The 20,258-nt window shown below is 40.3% G+C and overlaps 1 protein-coding gene across 2 annotated transcripts in view; it reads left to right on the top strand.

Annotated features, from left to right (window-relative positions):
* CAMK4 (calcium/calmodulin dependent protein kinase IV) overlaps positions 1 to 18,451 on the top strand; it is a 144,659-nt gene extending 126,208 nt beyond the window's left edge. Inside the window, exons 6-11 of one of the 2 annotated variants that reach the window (XM_058043369.1) lie at positions 2,889 to 2,979; positions 4,786 to 4,860; positions 8,228 to 8,303; positions 11,971 to 12,097; positions 14,112 to 14,264; positions 16,729 to 18,451. In XM_058043369.1, the coding sequence (XP_057899352.1) occupies positions 2,889 to 2,979; positions 4,786 to 4,860; positions 8,228 to 8,303; positions 11,971 to 12,097; positions 14,112 to 14,264; positions 16,729 to 16,902 (696 nt within the window). In that variant the 3' untranslated portion in view covers positions 16,903 to 18,451. The remainder of the gene's footprint in view (positions 1 to 2,888; positions 2,980 to 4,785; positions 4,861 to 8,227; positions 8,304 to 11,970; positions 12,098 to 14,111; positions 14,265 to 16,728) is intronic. The other variant, XM_058043370.1, reaches the window with a different exon arrangement.
* Positions 18,452 to 20,258: the final 1,807 nt, after the last annotated feature.

Genomic DNA, 20,258 nt, shown 5'->3' with positions numbered 1-20,258 from the left:
ACTAGACCAGTTAGTATTCCTTCAATACCTGGAGCTCTAACACTACAGGGGGAGAATGGGACTGATGAAAATTTGGAAATAGGTCAAGCCCAGGATATCTACTAACTGAGGGAGCAGTGCTGAAAAGGGACAGTGTTGCAAGGGGGTTGTGGAGCAGGAAATGCTCTCAGTGAGTGACAGATGGCCCAGGCTGGAGGACAGGAGGTCACTGCCTCTGCTAGAGACCTTTACTGGCAAGGCTGTTTGGAGGCAGACACCTTGTACAGAAGTCCAACCAGCTGTCTATCCCCTCAGAGGCCTAGGATCCACAAGCCTAAATAATACTTCCGTGAAGAATGGGGCATCCATATCCATAAAACCACTGTGGGTTTTTTGTTGGGTTGGTTTTGGGGTTTTTTATCCATGTTACCCTTTTGTCTGCTAGTTCACAACAAAGCTGTTGACCCTATTGGCAATACTCAAAAAATTTGATGTATTATGAAAATACAAGCTGCTAACAGTAGCTGTTAAAGCCAGGACCTGGCAGCATGAGGCATCCCTGGCCATACAGGTCTTGTCCCAGCCCAAATATGAAGTCAAGCAAGAGAAACAAAGGATGAGAGAGGAAAGAGCTGCAAGAACTGATTTTAGGGTGTAACCATAGCAGGACTTATGTGGGCTGCAGAGAGATGACAGAGGAGTTACTACGTCTGGGCAGGAATTCTGGATTAGGTGCTGGGAATAGAGGGGAGGTGTGGTGAAGAGGGAATAGGTGCAGGTGTTGTGATGAGGGCACATGAGAGAGAGAGCTCAGATTACTGCAGTGACAATTTGAAAGGCATGGGTTAAGTTATTGAGGCAATTTTCATTTGTTAGGCACTCCTATGTGTAAGTTTTATGCAAATGGTGGTCTGGACTAGGGAAAAGAAATTTTCCTACTTGGGAGCTAAGTTTGTAACAAAAAAACCCAGTTTAAACTCTAAGTCCAATTAGTTAAAAAGTCAATCAGTCATCGGGCACAGGAGTGGTGAGCAGATGGTTCTGTGTCTGAGAAGGAGCCCCACAAACCATTTTATGACTTAAAAGGGAGGAAAAGTTGAACAGCTTCTCCTAAAGATTTCCCAAAATTCCCTCCCACAAAAATGTGTTTCTGGAAAGAAAAGAAAATTTCTATGTTTTCAGCCTCACAGCATAAAATTATTTTAGGATTATGGGCATGTGGTAAAAAGGACCTGCTAAAAGACTGCAAACTTGGCTGGAACATTCCTCTGCACAAATTTGGTCAAGGATTTTTTGTGCAGATGAATTGGCAGTGTCTGTTTTCCATGAAGTGATCATGAAATGTTTGATCCTTCTCACTCCTTAGAGGCTGCTCAACTGATTTTCAGCACATGAACGCAGATCAGTTCAGACATCTTTTTCTGTCCACTCCAGTCTGATGGCTTTTGGTGTCACCTCTGCAGGTCAAACACATCACTGCTATGCTGAGGGAGCATCTTTGCTACAGTTATGTCTGCCATGATGAAGATATATTTTTATGGAGGGTGGACATGATTCCTTACAGGCATGCAGATGTGGCTGCATTAAATGATGTAGCAGTGTAGTATCCATCAGTTTCCATATGTTGTTGGCTGTTTTTACCTTGGATAATTGATTAGTTACCTCACTGTGGAAAACAGCTGGAACAAACACTTAAGTTTCACTGTGAAGTAAGGTGAATGTCTTTGGCTGATCTCTAAAAGCCACATCATGACAAATCCTGTGGCTTTAGGATTGCAGAGAAAGTCAATAAAGAACACTTATTGCACTGTGAGAAAAAACACTTGTGAAAAACACACAGTGTCACTAAAACAATGCCCAAGGACAGAGCAATGTATTCCTTCGTAATGTTGTTTAATCACTGGCAATTTATGGGAGATACACAGTCAAGAATTCACCTCAGATGCTAACTCAAGTGTACATTACTATAGCTGTATTGTCTAGGTGAATATTCAACCATTTGTCATTTCCTGGATAAATATAGACAGAGACTAGGGTTTTTTGGTAGTGAAAACACAGCTGAGAGAGATGCTACTAAAATGTATAGCAGGAGACTTTTGAATAAGATAATGTGATTCTACCCTTCAGCAATTCTCTTCTAAGACTTCAGAGTTTTGTGTGAATATTTTATCAACAAGAAATACAGATTTTCTCTCACTAGTTTATCCATTTCATCTATCAGTGTATTGTATACAGTGTATTGTATATTATATTTTTTCTATTTCTGTCCATAGCAGTATAAGTGGAAGCCATATGTTCTAGAAATTTTTCTTTCCATTAGCGCGTGGCAGGAATTCAATAGTGAGTGGATTTGCATGTCCTTTGGCAAGACAGATGGATTTTTGGAATTTTCCAGTCGAGTGGTTTTAAAACTTGTAGAAAATCTGCACCAAGGGATCCCAAGCATTGTAGTTGACCCAGGACACCTACTGCATCCTTTCTACTCAAATATGTCTATTTAATTGTTTAATAGTTACGTGGCCATTTTCCTATCTCTGAGAATGTTATAATGTGCAGAAACTACCTTCATCTGAGCCAGACTTTGGCATCTCATCATCTATCAGATTGCTTCCTAGGAGCTACTGCTGTATTAAAATTCAGGGATACTTTCTGACATGTTTTTGTTCCCAAATGAACATCATGTTATCTTGGCCTTCCCAAATTTTATTTTCCTATTTGTTACAGATTACAGTATGAATCCAAGGATCCTATGCTGAGCAAGTTTGCAGAGAAAAGAGCTGCTGAAAATTAGTGAAGTAACTCTGTGTCACACACAGAGAAAATATTAATCTGCTGCTATAGAGAATTAGAAAGATGTCAACTCATGCTTGACCATTCTCACTTACGTGCTTTGACTTTCTCTTTCTTAGTATCTGCATGCAAATGGGATCGTGCATCGAGACCTGAAGCCAGAAAATCTACTCTATGCAACACCAGCACCAGATGCACCATTAAAAATTGGTGAGCAGCATTAAATGTCTGCTTCCCTGATGCCTTTGCATCAGTAGTGTGTGCTAACTGATGTTTGGAGTATGTGCACCTCACGATCACCCTATTTGAAGCCAGTGCTTAATGAACAGCATGTTACTAAAGCAGCACAGCTGTTAATGATGGTTTCAAAACCAATGCAAAACTAGATGCTTGCTTAGATAATTCATTGCCAAAATTGTGTGGAATGTGGCAGAGATTAAAGCACTGGGAACAAGAAGAAACATGAGAACAGCATAAAGGTCTGTGCACCACTTCTATGCCCCCTTTTTTCTTTTAAACTAGTACCTTAAGAGGAAAGATACACTGGTGTGAAAATAAAAGTGTGCTGATAAGGGGCAGAAGGCAAACTGAGCAAGGCTGGCTTCTGTTTTGAGGGCAGGTTTGAGGGACATGCAGAGATCTTTGCCGAGAGCACAGGGAAACTCTCTGAAGTATGGTCAGCCCCAAAGAGGGGCAAGGAGGAGCAAGGCTCTCCTGATCAGGAATGTATTGTGCCAATTCTGCTGTAGATGGCAGACACTTCCAAAGGGTATGACCTCCAAAAATGTTGGGCATGCCTAGTTTTTCTCTTGAGCAACAAGGAGCATCTGTGCAACCCTTCTGAGTTTTAAAATACCACCTGGTGCTCTCCTAGGAGTGAGTGTTTCCACATTCATCAGGCTGGTGATCATAATGGCTTTCCGGATCCAAATTTGCATGAAGTGGCCTCAAGCAATTTTGTATAAATTTCTAGGAACGTCTTGGTTCTCAGGGTGATGGTACTTCATGTCTTTTCCTACTTCTAATCTTTCCTGGAAAGGCTCTAAACTTGATAATTTAATGCAGCACCATCCACAGTGTGTAGGGCTTTTGAAACATTTCCTAAATGCCATGATTCTTCATCTTCCTGGTAAGGTTGTTGCCCTGTTTAAATTGAAATCCAATTTACAATGAGTGGCTGTGTTTATAAAAGTAAACTGTATTTCTAATTAGATAAATTATAATGCAAAAAGGATAGCCATTTAGGAAAAAGTGACCTATTTTTATCCTGATCTTGAGTTAGAGTTAGAACATTCACTTTTATATTCAATCTTACAAAACAAAATCAAATCCTTTATTTTGCACTTTTAAGACAAAGGTGATTTTCATCACCTAAGAATAAGTCAATTTGAATAAGCTCAGTTTATTTTTGATGAAAAAAGACTTGTGAATGCTTCAATTTTTGTTACTTTTATGAAGAAGTTGTGCAAGTACAGTGTGTATTGTCACAAAGGCCCTCACTCTGTGAATAGTAATTCAGGTGGAACATTGGAGAAAGGATGATCAATACTTCTTCTGTCACCATCTTTATGCCTCTAAAAGCCTTCTATCAAAATACTGCTGAGATTTTGTCTTGCAGAGACTGCACACTTTGACCCTTGACTAAAAAAGCAACCCAAAATAGTTCTGATAATTTTATTGGATTACTGGCTGAGTGGGAACTGAATATATACCTAGAATATATTTTTGAATCTCTGCTTGTATGCCCTTAGGCCTCCCACTGCACTGGCTTTGTGCAGTTTTCAGAATAAAATACAAGCTACATTTCGGTCAAACAAGAGCCAGGAATACTCATTTGTACAGCAAACTTTGTCTCTGGATTGCAGCATGAGTAGATTCACTAAATCAATGCTTATCTATGGAAATGTCAATACCATTCATGTAACGTATAAATGTTTGTTGAATTGCACATACAACGTACAACCCCACACTATTACAGGGAGTAAGAACATTAATATTCCCAAACCATCTTAACAGCTGACTTTGGACTTTCCAAGATTGTGGAAGATCATGTGACCATGAAGACAGTTTGTGGAACTCCAGGGTACTGTGGTATGTTGTTTTGTTACTTATATTTGCTTTTATGACTGTAGATTCAAAGGCAAGAGGACACTGCAGAAGATGGTGAGATCACTCTGTTACCTCGTAGAACAGCTGATAATGCAATTCAGGTGACATTGTCACTGTCCATTACTTTGTATGACATTGCCTGCAAAGCACACACACAGGCCAAGTCTGCTTCAGAGCAGCACCTAACTCCAGTCCAGTTAGTTTCATAAAAAACTGTGTTTCACATATTAGCTGTTAATGTTCTGGTTGTCTTCTCTTGTGACAATTACAGTACCAATGCCACACATCCATAGTTAGTGCTTTTATGTCCATCTTTGTATACTGTAAAAACAGGATAAGGCTTATTCCTGTAGAAGAGCTCTCAGAGTTATGTCGACTGGGTAGGAAGGATTGAGGCAGAATATTTCTGCAAGGAAGGGAAGAAAGGAGCTTTATGCCTATAGTTACATGCCTATAGCAATCCTTGATTTACAATTCAAGTTAACTAACTGTGCAGAAGTCCTGGTGACCGGAAAGCACTCAAGCATTACTTTCCAGAATTGGAGGAAACCCAGAAGAAATACGTTTAAATGCCACATTAAACTATGAATAATTGATGGTTCTGAGCTGCCAGCTCCCACATCCTGCCCACCCATCTATCAGCAGCTTCTCCAAAAAGGACACAGCAACAAAAACACATACTGGATTCTGAACACTTTGGCATCAAGACTTGACAAACTATAGTCCTTTGGATGTACAGATTGATGCAGAGGACTGAAGGCAAGAAGATGATTGCAGAGAACTTCGTTTGCTGCAATGCTGTGCCTTCAGTGAAGTTAACAAGAGGAGCATAAGTGATTTCTGAGAGTAGCACAAAAAATCAAGCCAGTGCAAAGCAGTGATTCATGATCAGTCTGTAACAGGCAACAGCTAAACTAACACAAATGTGTCAGACAAATCCATTCACCTAAAGCAAACTTCTGGAAATCTTAAAAAAATACTAAAAGCCCTTCTGTTCATGGCTGTGCAAGTGTAGTATGGGAAGGGAAGAGATTGCATTGATGTTTATAGGTACAGCCAGCCCACTGTGCTCCAGAAATGTGGCAGTCATCCCATGTGCCTCACAGATCCAGTGGGACCAGGGTCATAAGTCTGTGCCTGTCAAGCTGCTGAGGCAGACATTGACTCCTCTTTACTGCTACAGAGCTGGAATCCCCCAAAACTGCCTGGCCTTTCCATCTGCTCCTCACAGCAGCAGAACCAACTGCCTGAAATAGTCTGGTTTTCCTTCCCATTAAAACAGAACATCAAAAATAAAGCCTAAATAAAGTGCCAAGTAAATAGTCTCACAGAACCATTAAGGTTGGAAAGGCTTCCAAGATTGTTAAGTCGTCCAACCTTTGACTGCGTGCCACCATGCTCACTAAGGGCCACACCCAGTTTTTTCTTGAACATCTCTAGGGATGATGACTCTACCATCTCCCTTGGCAGCCTCTTTCAATGTTTAACCACCCTTTCTGTGAGAAAGTCCTGCTTAATGTCCTACCTGAACTTGCCCTAGTGAAGCTTGAGCCATTTTCTCTTGATCTATCATGGCTACATGGGAGTGGAAGCCAACTCTCACCCCACTACAACCTCCACCCAGGTGGCTGCAGAGACTCCCTGAGCCTCCTCTTCACCAAGATGAACACTCACACTTCCTTCAGCTGCTCTTCTTTGCATTTTTTCTCTATATCTTCACCAGTTTCTTTGCCCTTCTCTGGACAGGCTCCAGCCCCTCAAGGCCCTCCTGCTTGTAAGGGGCCCTAAACTGGACACAACATTTGATGTGTGACCTCACTGGTGCCCAGTACAGGGGGGATGGTCACTGCCCCACTGTTGTTGACACAGGCCAGGATGTCCTCGGCCTTCTTGGCCACCTGGGCACAGCTGGATCGTGTTAAGCCACTGTTAACCAGCACACCCAGGTCCTTTCCTGCTGAGCAGCTCTGCCCCCAGCCTGTAGCACTGAAAGAGGTTATTGTGTTCCAAGGCAGGGCTGACATTCAATCTCATTGAAACTCATGCCACTGGCTTTGTCTCAGGGATTCAGCCTTTCCACATCCCTCTGTACAGCTTTCCAAGTCCCCACCTGACTTGATGTCCTTTGCAAACTGACTGAGGGATACCCTCGATCTCCTCATCCAGACCAGGATAAAGATGGAAAACAGGACTGGTCCCAACACTGGACCCTGCGGAACTCCCAGCCACCAGCTGGATGTAACTCCATTCATCACCATTCCCAGGGTCCAGGTGTCCAGACAGTTTTTCACCCAGACACCGCAGCTGTCCAAGCCATGAGCAGCCAGTTTCTCCAGGAGAATGTTGTGGGAGATGGTGCCAAAGGCTTTACTAGAGTCCCCACAGACAATATCCACAGCCCTCCCCTCAACCACCAGATGGATCAGCTGCTCATGAAAGGAGATCAGGTTGGCCAGACAGGATGTGCCATTCCCAAACCCCTGCTGGCTGTGCCTGATCCCCTGCACTGTATTTGCTGTGTGATTGCATCCAAAAGGATCTTCTCCATCATCTTCCCTGGCACCACGGTCTGGCTCACAGGCCTGTACTTCCCTGCATCTATTTTCCTGCTCTTCTTGTGGATGGACATCACATTCACCAACCTCCAAATCATCTGGGACCTTCCCAGTTAGATAGGATTGATGATCAGTGAGGCAGAGCACCTTGGCAAACTCCTTCTCTAGCTCCCTCAGCACCCTTGGATGAATCCCACCTGGTTCCATGGACTTGTGAGTGTCTCAGTGGCTCAGCAGGTCACTGCCTCCCTCCTGCTGGACTGCACAGGGTCTGTTCTGCTCTCTGTCCCTGTCTGCCAGCTGGGGCTGGTTCCCTGAGGATAATCAGGCCTTACTGTTGAGGTCTGAGGCAAAGAAGGCATCTGAGCCTTTTCCTCATTCTTGGTTCCAGTGTTTGTCTGTGCATCCAATCAAGGATGGAGATTTTCATTGGCCCCATTTTTGTTGTTGATGTATTTATAAAAACACTAAGTAAAATATTGAAGATAAAGCACCACCTTATTGGTCAAACTGAGGCTCCAGTGCTGCTGTAGCTTTCTGTGGTTCCTTCCACAAACATAAAATACAATTTGAAACCAAAGTACACTTCTCATTTCATTCTGGCTCTGACTGGACATGACTTCTCTTGTTTTGTATTCAGTGAAGGGAATCATTTGTCTAATTCAGGGCTTAAATGGGCAGTCCTAATTTTTTTTTTGTGAAAGACACGACTGTGCATGGACTTCAATTGATTTTGTGGCTATTATTTCTTCACTCAACTGTTGTGTTACTGACAAGAGTTTTGTCCTCTGCAGCACCAGAGATACTACGGGGATGTGCCTATGGCCCTGAGGTGGACATGTGGTCCCTGGGGATTATCACCTACATCCTGTAAGTGCAAATGTTGATAGAGAGAAGTTCACTTTTTAGCATCCACAGGATATCATTACAATATGAGCTGTGGCATTGGAAAAGACAAGATTCTGAACTTTAATTATTATATTCCTAACTTTTTCTGAAGTAAGTCAAATCCTAGAGGAATATGGCAAAACACAGTCTAAATATTTGATTACTTTAACACTTCTTCCTCAACAGCAGCAAGACATGTGCAGAATCATGCTACTAATGTGAACGAGTACAGAACAAAAGTTCCAAACACTTGTGTTTAAGTAGGCATTTGTGTCTAAGTCTTATTGTGGTTAGTCATGATTCAATTGGTAAGAATTACAATTACTTTAGTGTATTGATTGAATCTTTCAAAGGAAGATTATTGGGAAGGAAAATTGCATATGAGGTATTGACTCCCTTCTTTATGGGAGAATAATTATGAGACTTAATTTAGACCCTTAGCAATGACAATACTTAGATAGCTCATGTAGTAATACACAATACTTCTAGAATGCCTTTTGTGGGAAGAAAATGACATTTTATACATGTAACTTAAAGATATGGAGGATTTTATACATGTGGGCCATTATACTTCCCCTACTACTTTCTCTGTCCAGCAAGTATAGTGTGGAATAACACAGTTATTTTTATCTTTTGCAAAGAAAAAAATATATTCTCTAGTGTTTATACTAAAAGTCCATGTAAGAATATATATACACTTTGATAGTAATGTCAGAAAACATTCATATTTTCTTCTGCACATAAGCCTCAAATAATTCAAAGGTCCCCTTTTGGGTACCTGTAAATAATAGGCTACAATATTCCTATTTCCCATTTTGTTATCTGCTCCTTTTAAATGTATGTATCTTTGTGTCATGGTCTGGATTAAGATCCAGACTTTGTGTTGAAGATCACGTCTCAGATATTGCCTGCCAGGTGCTCATTTCTTGTCACTTCTAAGATTTCCACTTGTGACAGAGAGATGTGAAACTTGCCAGCAAGGCGGTCCCTAAGACTGGAGACGTGACTTTTGTTTTCCTTTCGCAAAGCCACCTAGATTAAGTTATGGCCTTTTCTAGTTACTCAAGGCCTAATGAAGTTATTGCACTTCAAACTAAGAGCCTTTCTTAAGCAGAACTATTTTCACTATCTTTCAAGGGTAAGCAAGCTCCAACAAACTCCAAACAGTTCCTATCTAAATATCTGGCATGTCATTTTCTATATGCAGGCCACACTAAACCTCTGCATGTGTGTAAATACAAGTGTGTAAGTGTAAACCTCTGCATGTGTGTAAATACAAGCGTGAGTTCCTGCCCTGGATGGGGCTGCATGACTAAAGATGCTCTTCCATTTTTCCTCCTTCTAATCCTGTCCTACTCCCACCTCAAAATCCAATTTTATCTACAGGAACAAGACGTAAAAATCCACCTGGCTGTCTCTTCCATTTAGCTTTAACAGTACTCCACATTTAAAACTCTTCTATTGTGTGTAAAGCTTTGTGGATCAATATGTCTGATGGATTAGAAACTGAGACCAGAAAGGTACATGTAAAATTACTAAGTCATTAATCCTGGAGCCCAGAGGACAATGTTTCATGTCTCAATCTCATAGCTCAGTAAAGGAAACCCACTTACATAGAGACAAAAAAATCCCCAACATTCCTGTATGTTCCCCCAAAGTGAAGTGGATATAAGAGTTAAAAACCATGTTACAGAGGATCTGCAAAAACTGTATCTTGCCATTAATCAAAGTAGACTTACATTTGATTAAAAAAAACTGACACATATTTTGACAGAACAATTTTTCCTGAGGCAAATTATATTTAGACCTATTGATGGTAACTACTATAATATAAGGGAAGCCACATGTATAGTTGTAAAAGTCAAGAGGAGCTGTCCTTTTTCTATTCCTAGAGCAGGTAGAAATCCTGCGTGTTTGAGATGCAGACAGTGATCAAAAAATACAAAGTCTTTGCCTGTAGTTAAAATTGCATGGATTTAATTAAAGGTGTTATTTTACTAAGTTACTTAAAAGGACATAAAACCCCATCTGGTCTTTTTTAGTTGTTTTTTAAGCTGATTCATTGACTTTTCCTTTACTTGTAGGTAACTGATTTAAAGTGAATCACAATAATAAAATGTTATTTCAAAATAAAATAAAATCAAGAGGAGCCACACTAGGTTTTGCACTGATTCAATTGATCTAATTTGAAACTACACCTCTAGATTTACTCATCTATTCTGGCATGTAGCAAAAAAAAAAAAAAGTACTCTCTGCTGAAGTGGATTTTTAAGTAGAAGTTTATCTATTGAAATTGTTGGTAGGAAAGCAACAGGTGATAGTAGTGAGTTACAGTGAAAACAGAAAGCTCACTTAGGAGGCTTCCAGCACAGTCACAGCAAGGCTTTAGCAGGCTCTTACTGTCATAGGTTAGCCAGATCCAGAAGGCAGTTTGGGCTGAGCCAGTGAGGGGAGCTGCTCAGGGGCGTTCCATGGGGACAGCAGGGACCTGCTGCCAACCCAGAAATGGTGATGGGAGAGGCAGCAAACAGGAGGGGAGCTGCAGAGGGGTTCTGCCTGGCCACCACCTACTGAAGCACAAGCTTTGGAGGCTGGATCCATGTGTTTTAATACACTTCTGCCAGACCTGGAAAAATAATGTGCCCAAAATGTGCTTGCAGTGAGGTGTTTCTCCTCTTCAGCAGTGGAATGTGATGCAGCTGTTCCACCCACGGTTATGCACCACTCCCAAAACCACATTTCTTCCTTGAACCTCAGCCTCCTTTTCCAGAACAGTAAGCACATTGTGTTTAAAAATACAAAAACAAGTTAAAATGTAAGGCTTTTCTAGATTTGTTGCTGTCTTGGTCATTATGATCTGCTGTTGTTTTCCTCTCATCATCTTACTGCTTGTTGCATTTTCTGGAAGCAGAGGAGGAGATAGCCTTTCTCTGTTAAGCTCAGATCACATACTGGCTGAATAGGAAATTCACTTTAAAAAATCTGATTATGTGTGCAGGCGTGATTAAAGTGCAGTGAAGCGATAAAAAAAAGGACATTATACAAATGGAAACCACATCTATGAGTCTGCTTTCCCTGAGGCCAGCAGTGTGGATCTCTGCTGGGATCTGTATTATTCAATGTATTTATAAATGCAGTCATTAGTGAGATCACAAGACTTCTAGATTGTATGTAGGTTGCCTAAGTAAAGATGAGGCCTGATCATGAAAACTTAACAAAGGTTTTTACATATTGTGGCTGATAGGATGGAAAAAAGTACAGGGATGAGCATGGCTAAAAATCATTCCTAACTGGATATATAAAAACTTTAACTTCATGTGTAAGGTGGGTTTCCTCAGCTAATTCCTATTCCTCTGGCAAGAGTTACAGGGATTCTGATAAATGCTCTATAATCCTATATTAATAATCCTATATTAAACATATGAAAATAGAAAAATTACAGTTAGAAAAACCTTTCCCAGTGTTTAAGAATACTTATGACCACATTTCTCTCTGCTATATAGAATTAGGAGTTCATGAGTACATCCAGGAATGGTTTCCCAAAGTGATCTACAGGACACAAAGTAGAGAAAAATACTACCATGAACTGTTTCTAACAACCCAAGACTAATTAAACTTTGATTAATTAATTTCTTTTTTATCCTTTCAGACTTTGTGGCTTTGAACCATTTTATGATGAAAGGGGAGATCAGTATATGTTTAAGAGAATCCTGAGCTGTGAATATGACTTTGTGTCCCCCTGGTGGGATGATGTGTCTCTGAATGCCAAGGATTTAGTAAGTAAAGCAAAAATGAGACTGGAGTATTTAGTATTTCTGCCGCTGAGAAAGAGTCCATTTTGGGGTGAGGGCAGATTAATTGGTTCATTAATTGTTCATAATTGTTTCCTCTTGTCTTTGCTACATTATGGTGCTGTTAATCTACCCTGTTAGTCCAGTGCTGTAATTTGCACTCAGAACATGGATATTCAGGTCCTTCTGTGAAGCAAGCCATAGATTGTTGGCAGCTGTCACAGTGTTGCTGTATGCCTGCCTTTCCTTCCAGCTCTGAAGTCTTTCACCATTCATCTTTTCCGGGCAAACACCTTCAGGGGAATGTAGAAACAAGCCCTTCTTTTTGTGCAGTTTTCAAACCTGCATTTTGGGGAGGAATATAAAACGGAATGAAACTTTCCTCCCACTGCTTTTTTGACATATTTTTTCTGTCCGTTAAAGTTTTTTTTTTTGGTAGGTGAGGAAAGACTGACTACTTTTAAACATGCTCCATTAGCAAAATGCAAGGGCTGGCATGCTATCTAAACTCTATTCTTTTATTACTGGATAAAGTAATTTGGATCCAGGAGACACTGATCTGCAAAGATAGGTATGCTTGAGTCTGACTTTTGTCAATAATGACTTGCATAATGCAGTTATTTCATAAGCACTGAAAACACAAGTGCTCTGTTCCATATACACGTATATAAACTGTGTCACAAAATACTACGTCATTGGTGTTAGTGAAGTACTTCAGGATATTTCAAATGGAAGGACTGTAGAATTTCAAAGTACTTTTTTGGTGTTTTATGAGATGTGAAATTTTTCTAAGGCCAAAAAAAATATCATTTGATGCCAGATAAACAGCAGTCTGCGGGTAAAGCTTTTGAACATTGCATAGGAAATTGTAGATAACAATTATGACCATGACTCTCAAAACCCATGCTGTGGGTAGTTCAGTGTTAAAGGGATTTCCTTAACTCAAAGACTTCCTTGGAGACACAACCAATATTCACCACAATGCCCGTTCTCCTGCATGCATTTCAGGGCAGCAACTTTAAAGGTATTTGTAGGGAGATTTCAGGGAACCCTAAAGCAAGATTTCACTCACCCTTGGGCACATAGGAGCAGTGGAGCCCTATGCCATCACTTGCACTGCTCCAAGAGGGTCTGCAGTCTGGAGAGCTGGGTAAGTGTGGCTCTGCAGAGTGCCATCTGTGTACTTTGTTACTCCATCCTCACCTTTCTTCTTTTTTTTTAAACTCCACTTGTCCAGAGATACAGTAAAACTCATGGAATGTCAGTTGACTGGACACAATTTGTATCCAGCAGGACCATCTCCAGTCCCAAGGGTATGTTTGCAGTGCCTTTTCCCAAAAGTACCCTACTGTCATGTTTGTAGAAGTCCAGGTTTTCTGGCTGTGGTGATAGAAGGAATGATGTAAACAGCATTAGTTCCAGAGTGGGCTAAGACAGAAAGACTTCTGCAATGCTTTTTTTAATATGTACATGAAGTCTTTCAGTGACTGAAAGAAAAATTTCCTTTGTGCTGTGTATGAAAGGGACTGCCTGTCATACACAGCACAAAGGAAATTTTTACAATGGTACAAGCATGGGCATAATTTAAACCTTCTAATCCAGTTTAAGACTTGTCCAAATCCTGAAGCAGAGAGAGAGACTTCTCAGAGATTTTGAGAACCTCTTAGGGTTTTTGTGACAAGTCAGACATGAAACAGCCTATGACAGATACAGGTCAGCTGCATTGGTACATACCCTTAATATGTTGGTAACCAGTTGATACTTGCTCTTCTTTCTTTCCCCTTAGTGGCCGTCCTAATCAGATGTTATTTATGGAGGACCAAGAAATGCCAGAAGCAAAATACTTGCAAAGACACAAATGAAAACTCTTGTTGGTTTCTTAGAATGTCTCACCTAAGATGCTCTCCAAACCAAGGCCAGAGCCCCCAAATGCAAAACTAGGTAAATCTGAATGAAGAATAAGGTTGACAGTCTTTTTTATTTCTTGCTTGTGATGCAGGTTAAAAAGTTGATTGTTTTAGACCCCAAGAAACGCCTCACCACTCTACAGGCTTTGCAGCACCCATGGGTCACAGGGAAGGCAATAAACTTTGCACATATGGACAACGCACAAAAGAAACTTCAAGAATTCAATGCCCGGCGTAAACTTAAGGCAAGTCTCTGCTCATAGTCTCTGTTCTGGCTATGAAAGCATGCAATTAAATTGGTTTTTAACACCTGTGTGTTCTCAGAGGCGTGTCCGAACTTCAGTGGCTAAACCAGGTGCCAGTATTAAAATCTGAACACCTATTGGTGACCACAGCATCTCCCAAAAAAAAACCCCTACTTCCTGTCAATGTCAAACCACGACAAGTAGCCTTGCAGAAACCTTGCACATTTTTGAGGACAATATTCCATGGTGTTATGGAAGCTTTTTATTTAAGATGTCTGACGAAGACTGAAGAAGTTTTAAGTTGATTCAGTCAATGACCAAAGCCAAAACAAATAAAAATGGGTGAAGTTGATTGAAAACTCTATCTACACAGATAGGACTGCTGAGGATGTACAAACCTTTCACAAAGTCCTTACTTTCCATCTTTTCTTCCCTTCTTCCTTTCTTACTTTTGTCCATCCATCTGTCCTGTATTGCTGATGCATCCTTAGAATACTGACCAGAAAGAATGGTATACTGAGTCATGTTTTAATGTGCATCCATCCGTCTAGAAGAAAGTTAGTCTATTAAAGAATATTTTGATCCCTAACCCACCTGTACCTGTCAACACAAAGCAGGAGGTTTAAGCCATCCTTCTGCATGAATTTGAGTCAGCATTTCAGATGTGTAGATCCATAAATATCCCCAGGATGCTCCTTTACCTGTCCACATATCTGCCATGGGAAGAAGCAGGGAAATGTCTTTAGGTGCAAATAGCAGGCAACTGGGCACCTGACTGACATAGTATCAGGAAAATTTCTTTTCTCCTAATCCATTATTTAGTTTTTAAAGATTTTCATCTGATCAGGAGATAATTCCAGGGATAGCTCAGCACAGGAATTGTTAGCAACAGCTACAGTGAAGCTGCCCTTCTAGCCCTGGGGAATTAGAGTAAAAGCAACTTAACTGAGAGCTTTAGTAAATTCCATAGAAAAATCCATTCACAAAAAAACTGAGCCTAAACTTTGGCTTTGCTATTTTTTTTTAGTAGAGAACTGTAGCAGAGAATTTCTACAGGGCAAAGAAATTTGTTTTGTCATTTACAAAGTTCTCAGAGATTATAGATACAATTCACATTGACATTTTGATTTTGTTTTTCTTTATATTTTTTACACCAGAGATATTTTTGAAGCTCATTTTATTTAAATCAATTTATTCTTTTGTGATTACAAACTATCACTTTTTATAAGATTATTTCTTCAGTGCTTCTCTGTTAAAGATTAAATTACCAAATCTGCAATTATTAAGAGGATTGATTGAAGTTAGCAGTTCTTGTAGAGTTAATAATTTTTAAATTACATTGAATAATTTTTAAAATTACATTGAAAGTGCCTTTAGACATTATAGTCTCACTAAGTGGCTTGTTCTGTTTGTGATCAGTTTTCCAATGTCCTCTCACCACCAATGTGGATATCTGTGATTTTTCCTTTAAGAGGTCTATTCTCTCAAAATTCTTGCCCATTTCTTTGGTTTATGCCTTATAGTATTTCTTCATAATCTGTTGTAGCTGATTCTTTTTTATTTACAATGTTTATGTTATCTGCTTTTCATTAAAATCTTTTTTTTCCTTTTCATTTCTTTGAGGGAGCTTTTTGTTTGTTTCTTTTTTTGTGTGTGTTGTGTGTGTGTGTGTGTGTGTGTGATTGCCTCTCCAAAGAATCCACAAAATTTGCTATGTTCTTCATCTCCTCCTGCAGACCTGCTTTGATGTCTAAGCAAAAGCTGCCAAGTCAAAAATAGCTTGAGCTGTCACACACAGAAATTAGCATTTATTTTCCTCACCTCTGTATGTCTGGTTTTTTTCAGGCAATAAAACTGTTCAAGGCAAGGGCTAATATAACTGTCTTTATGTGTGTCTTATTTTTTGATATTACATGTGATATGAAATCCTCCTCCTAGTGTGTATTTTCATATGCCTATACTTAGGAAGGTGCCCATCTGCTCTGCAACATTGTGCTTGGAATATGCAACAGTGCAATAGTGAAAGATACTGTGTTCCTTTGTGAAATTTTCATGGAATAATCAGTGGTAGTACTGGTGCTTTTTATTATTATGACAGAAGATGATGACTTTCTTTTTTGCCGTGAGACTTGAGTGCAGGACACCTGAAGTAATTTCTAAAAAAAACAAAAACAAAAACAACAACAAAAAAAAACCCAAACAAAAAAAACCCAAAAGAAACAAAAAACCAGCCGGTATAGCTGAAAAAAAAGTTCATGTCACCCAACCGGTAACCTTGTGAAAGCAGCAATTTTAAACCTCAACCCAGTATGCCAGGTGGCCTTCTAAATCCACCCAGGCCCAGGCAGGTATCCAAAGCTGACATTCCCAAGAAGACTGAACGCAGTTGCTGCTGTCGGGGCAGTGCTGCGTGCCCACGGGCCACATTCCCTAAGGAATGTTTGCTTGGTCCCCTCTCTCCCAGGCCGCAGTGAAAGCCGTGGTGGCCTCCACACGCCTCGGCAGCGCCAGCAGCCACAGCACCCACGAGGGCCACAAGGCCGGCCCCAGCCCGGCGCCCGGCCGCGACAGCCAGCCCGCCGACACGGACAGGCCCACGCAGGAGGCGACGGTGGCGGCTCCCGGAGAAATGCCTTAGGTCGATGGCGCTCGCTCGTGTCGGCGGAGATGTCATTTCATACACCAGCTACCTTGTCATCCAGCGAGAGAGATTAGCAAGCTTGGCCTCTCTGGTTCTGCTTCAGGGTGCCACAGGCCCCGCCTGATGATCCTACCTTCAGTGCATGTGACTGCTTATGAAAATAGTAAACTGTTCCATTAGGCATGTCATGGAAACAGTGTAATTTGCAGTAATATCGGCAGGTGAAAACATGGGGATTATTAACTACCTACCATAATGTGTATACTTCATCTATCTAGTGTTCCTAGGTGGCATTTGAAACAAAATGCTATTTTGTTTGGTTTTATGGAAGTAGGTGTCTTATCTATGTTGTGAGTTTCTTTGAACTGTTTCCTTCCAGGTTCATAGTCCTTCAGCAGACAAAATGGAAGGAAATACCAAACCAATGCTTTTAAAACTGATGTATGAAATAATGTTTTTTATCTGTAAAATTGAAAAAGTATTTGGGGATTTACATGCAAAAAAAAAAAAAAAGAAAAAAAAACACAAAAAAACATTCCACTACTTCTGAGAAGAAATTGAAATGGTAGTTCCACTGGGCATGAAAATGTACATTGTTCAAGCTTGCATTGAGAATGCCTTATTCTGACTTTTCTTGTTTATATACAGTATTTTAATAACAACCAAAATTACTCTGCCATTTCATTCCACAGTAAAGTGTTAGTGAAACAAAACCACAGACTGAACAAGGATTAGAATACATGCAAATTTCTGGCATACCATTTTATTTATTCATTAAAATTCTAATCTGCAGATAGAAGACATTTTATAAGCCCTAAGGGAATAATCTGTATTTAAATAAGCTGTAAATGCTTGAAGGAAGCTATTTCACAATTACTGATTTTGCGTTGAGGAAACACTCTTATACAAGGTCTGGGAGCAAGTAGTATAATGTAGTTGGTTCCTGGGTAGTTTAACCTCATGAGTGAGCAGTTTCCACTTGTAATTAGTCCACATTTTCCTAACAAAGGATGCCTCCTGTAAAGTGATCCACCAGCACGATCTTGCATCCACCCAGAGCTGTGTCTTGAGTTAGCAGCTGTGTGCATCAATCAGCTTGCAAAAGTAGGGTCAGGCTCTTCAGCTATCTTGATGTTCTTGTTGAATGTGATTGATAGGAACTGAAAAACTAATGTGCATCAGTGTGTATGACCACTTACACTTGTTTGTTATCTATTTGACAGCATGTGACTATTGTACTGATATATTACAAAAATGGCAAAAAGAACCTGACATACAAAAATGTCATTTGTGCTTGTTAAACTTTTTAATACTGATAGTTACCTAACATCCTAATACAGTCATCATTCCTCTTTAGATTTAATTGTTTTTATGTTGTTGTTAGGCCTTGCACAACTTGCCTTGAAAAAATATAGCAGCTACTGAAAGAAACAAGACTTTAATAAAACATTCAATAACTACATTTCCTGATGAAATTAAAGGGTAATACAATGTTATTCGTATGGTAGATTTAATAAATAAAATGTGCCCTAAATTAATATATAAAGGAGGATTAAAGGTCCTGTCTTTACAGGGTGAAAATGCATGCTAATGGATGTATTGTACTTGAGATTTTTTATCCATTTCTCAGAACTCTCTGAATTTGAACAAAAAGTTTTGCTAACTAGGAAGGGTTGAAATGTGAAATACATGCATCCATTCAGTTTTCAAAGCACATACTTTGAGGTCAGCAGAAACATCTGGTGGGGGCATAGCAGCTGTATGCAAGCCAACATGACACTTTCATGGAATTTTCCCTTGGAAACAAGTACAGCAAGATTAATAACTTTGGAGCAGATCATAGATACATCCACCTGTCTCACTTTTTACTCTTTGTCTTACCTCCTTGGAGGTCACTGAAGAAAAGAGGCAGTTCTCAGCTACTTTACTCCACTCTCCGATACTGTAGTGAAGTCGTCCAAGTTCAGTCAGTAGGGAAATTTGATGGAGAGGCTGGATTTCTGTACCATTTCTCCTTCCTTTGGGATAATTGCTTCAAACCTGCAGAAGTGGAGTTGGCTGAGCAGTAACTGCACATGTGTGAGAGTTGAGCATAAATTCCTTCGTCTGAGGCACAGTTTGTTGAGCTGAAAAGTGGTCCCAGCTGATTCCCAATGGTGGTTTTTGCCAAATTATACCACAGAATATCATAACTATGAGCTGATGCTATCTAAGAGGAGACCTCTCTGTGACAGCATGATCTTCAGAGGCAACTCAGTTTTATGTCAGGTTCTGGGGCTTCAGTTGTTTTTGTTTTTATCATACTCAGCATTAAGCAATCAGGATGTCTGTGCTGAGGCTGCTGTTACCAGTCTGTGACTTGGCAAAGCACAGTGCCTAGCTGATATACTTGATGTATGACGGCAGCTGGGTGTATGCATGCACTGGAAGATGCAGGTGTTACCTGCATTGGCTTTGTCTGAAAAATCACACCCTGGTGGTATCTGCTGTAGTGCAGACTGGGATGTGCAACATCAGTGTCTTACTGTGGCTGAAAAATATGAACACACTTGAAAACTGCTGGGGAAAGACCAGATGTTTCCAAATCCATGGTTATAAGCTAAGTAGAAAGTTACTTGTGCTCTTTTCTGTTGAAGTCCTGAGCTTTAATTCTTTAGAATATTTACCATATTAACAAAGTTCTTTAAGTACAAAAGGGGAAACTTTCCAATATTTTTTAAGTATTTGAACTTAGTAAAACTTTTCCTGTAAAAGCAGACTTCAGCACTAGTCAATTGTAGGGTAATATTTTAGAGCTGAGATGATGATAAGATTGCTGTTAAATGGCTAAGGAAGTCCTGCCTTTGCACCACAGCTGGGGTTTTCCCAGTTTCAGAAATATTCCCTCCAAAATAGAACAGATTTCCTGTAATTCTAAACGCTTCTGCTTGCAATTTTGTCGATGACACAGTAGATTGCACTGTGTGAGCCTGGTGCTGGTTTGCTGGCTGAAGTTTGTACTCTAGAGTGTGCAAACATGCTGTAAAGAGGCAGACACACCATAATCACACTTCTGAATGCAGAATACCATCCAGGCAAAAGTTTTTGATACAGCAGGTTCTTCAGAAGAAGGGTACTAAGGGTACTATTTGTCCACACAAATGAGCAAGCTGTTGGACACACAGATTATGATAAAAACTGCCCAGCGGTCCCTTTGCCTTGGTGAATACAGCAAAATGCTCTGAAACGCTGTGTGGTAGCAAATCAGGATCAAAGCATCAGCCAAAGAGGTTTTTGAAGTGGCTCAGACCAGCAGGGTGGCTCAGGCTGCAGGAGGCTGTGGCTCACTGGCACTAGGCCTCCACACTTTCCAA

This window comes from Melospiza georgiana, chromosome Z (assembly GCF_028018845.1).
Source record: "Melospiza georgiana isolate bMelGeo1 chromosome Z, bMelGeo1.pri, whole genome shotgun sequence".
Taxonomy (NCBI): Eukaryota; Metazoa; Chordata; class Aves; order Passeriformes; family Passerellidae; genus Melospiza; species Melospiza georgiana.
The sequence above is the reverse complement of the archived record's forward strand: the minus strand, read 5'-3'. Positions and strand labels throughout refer to the sequence as shown.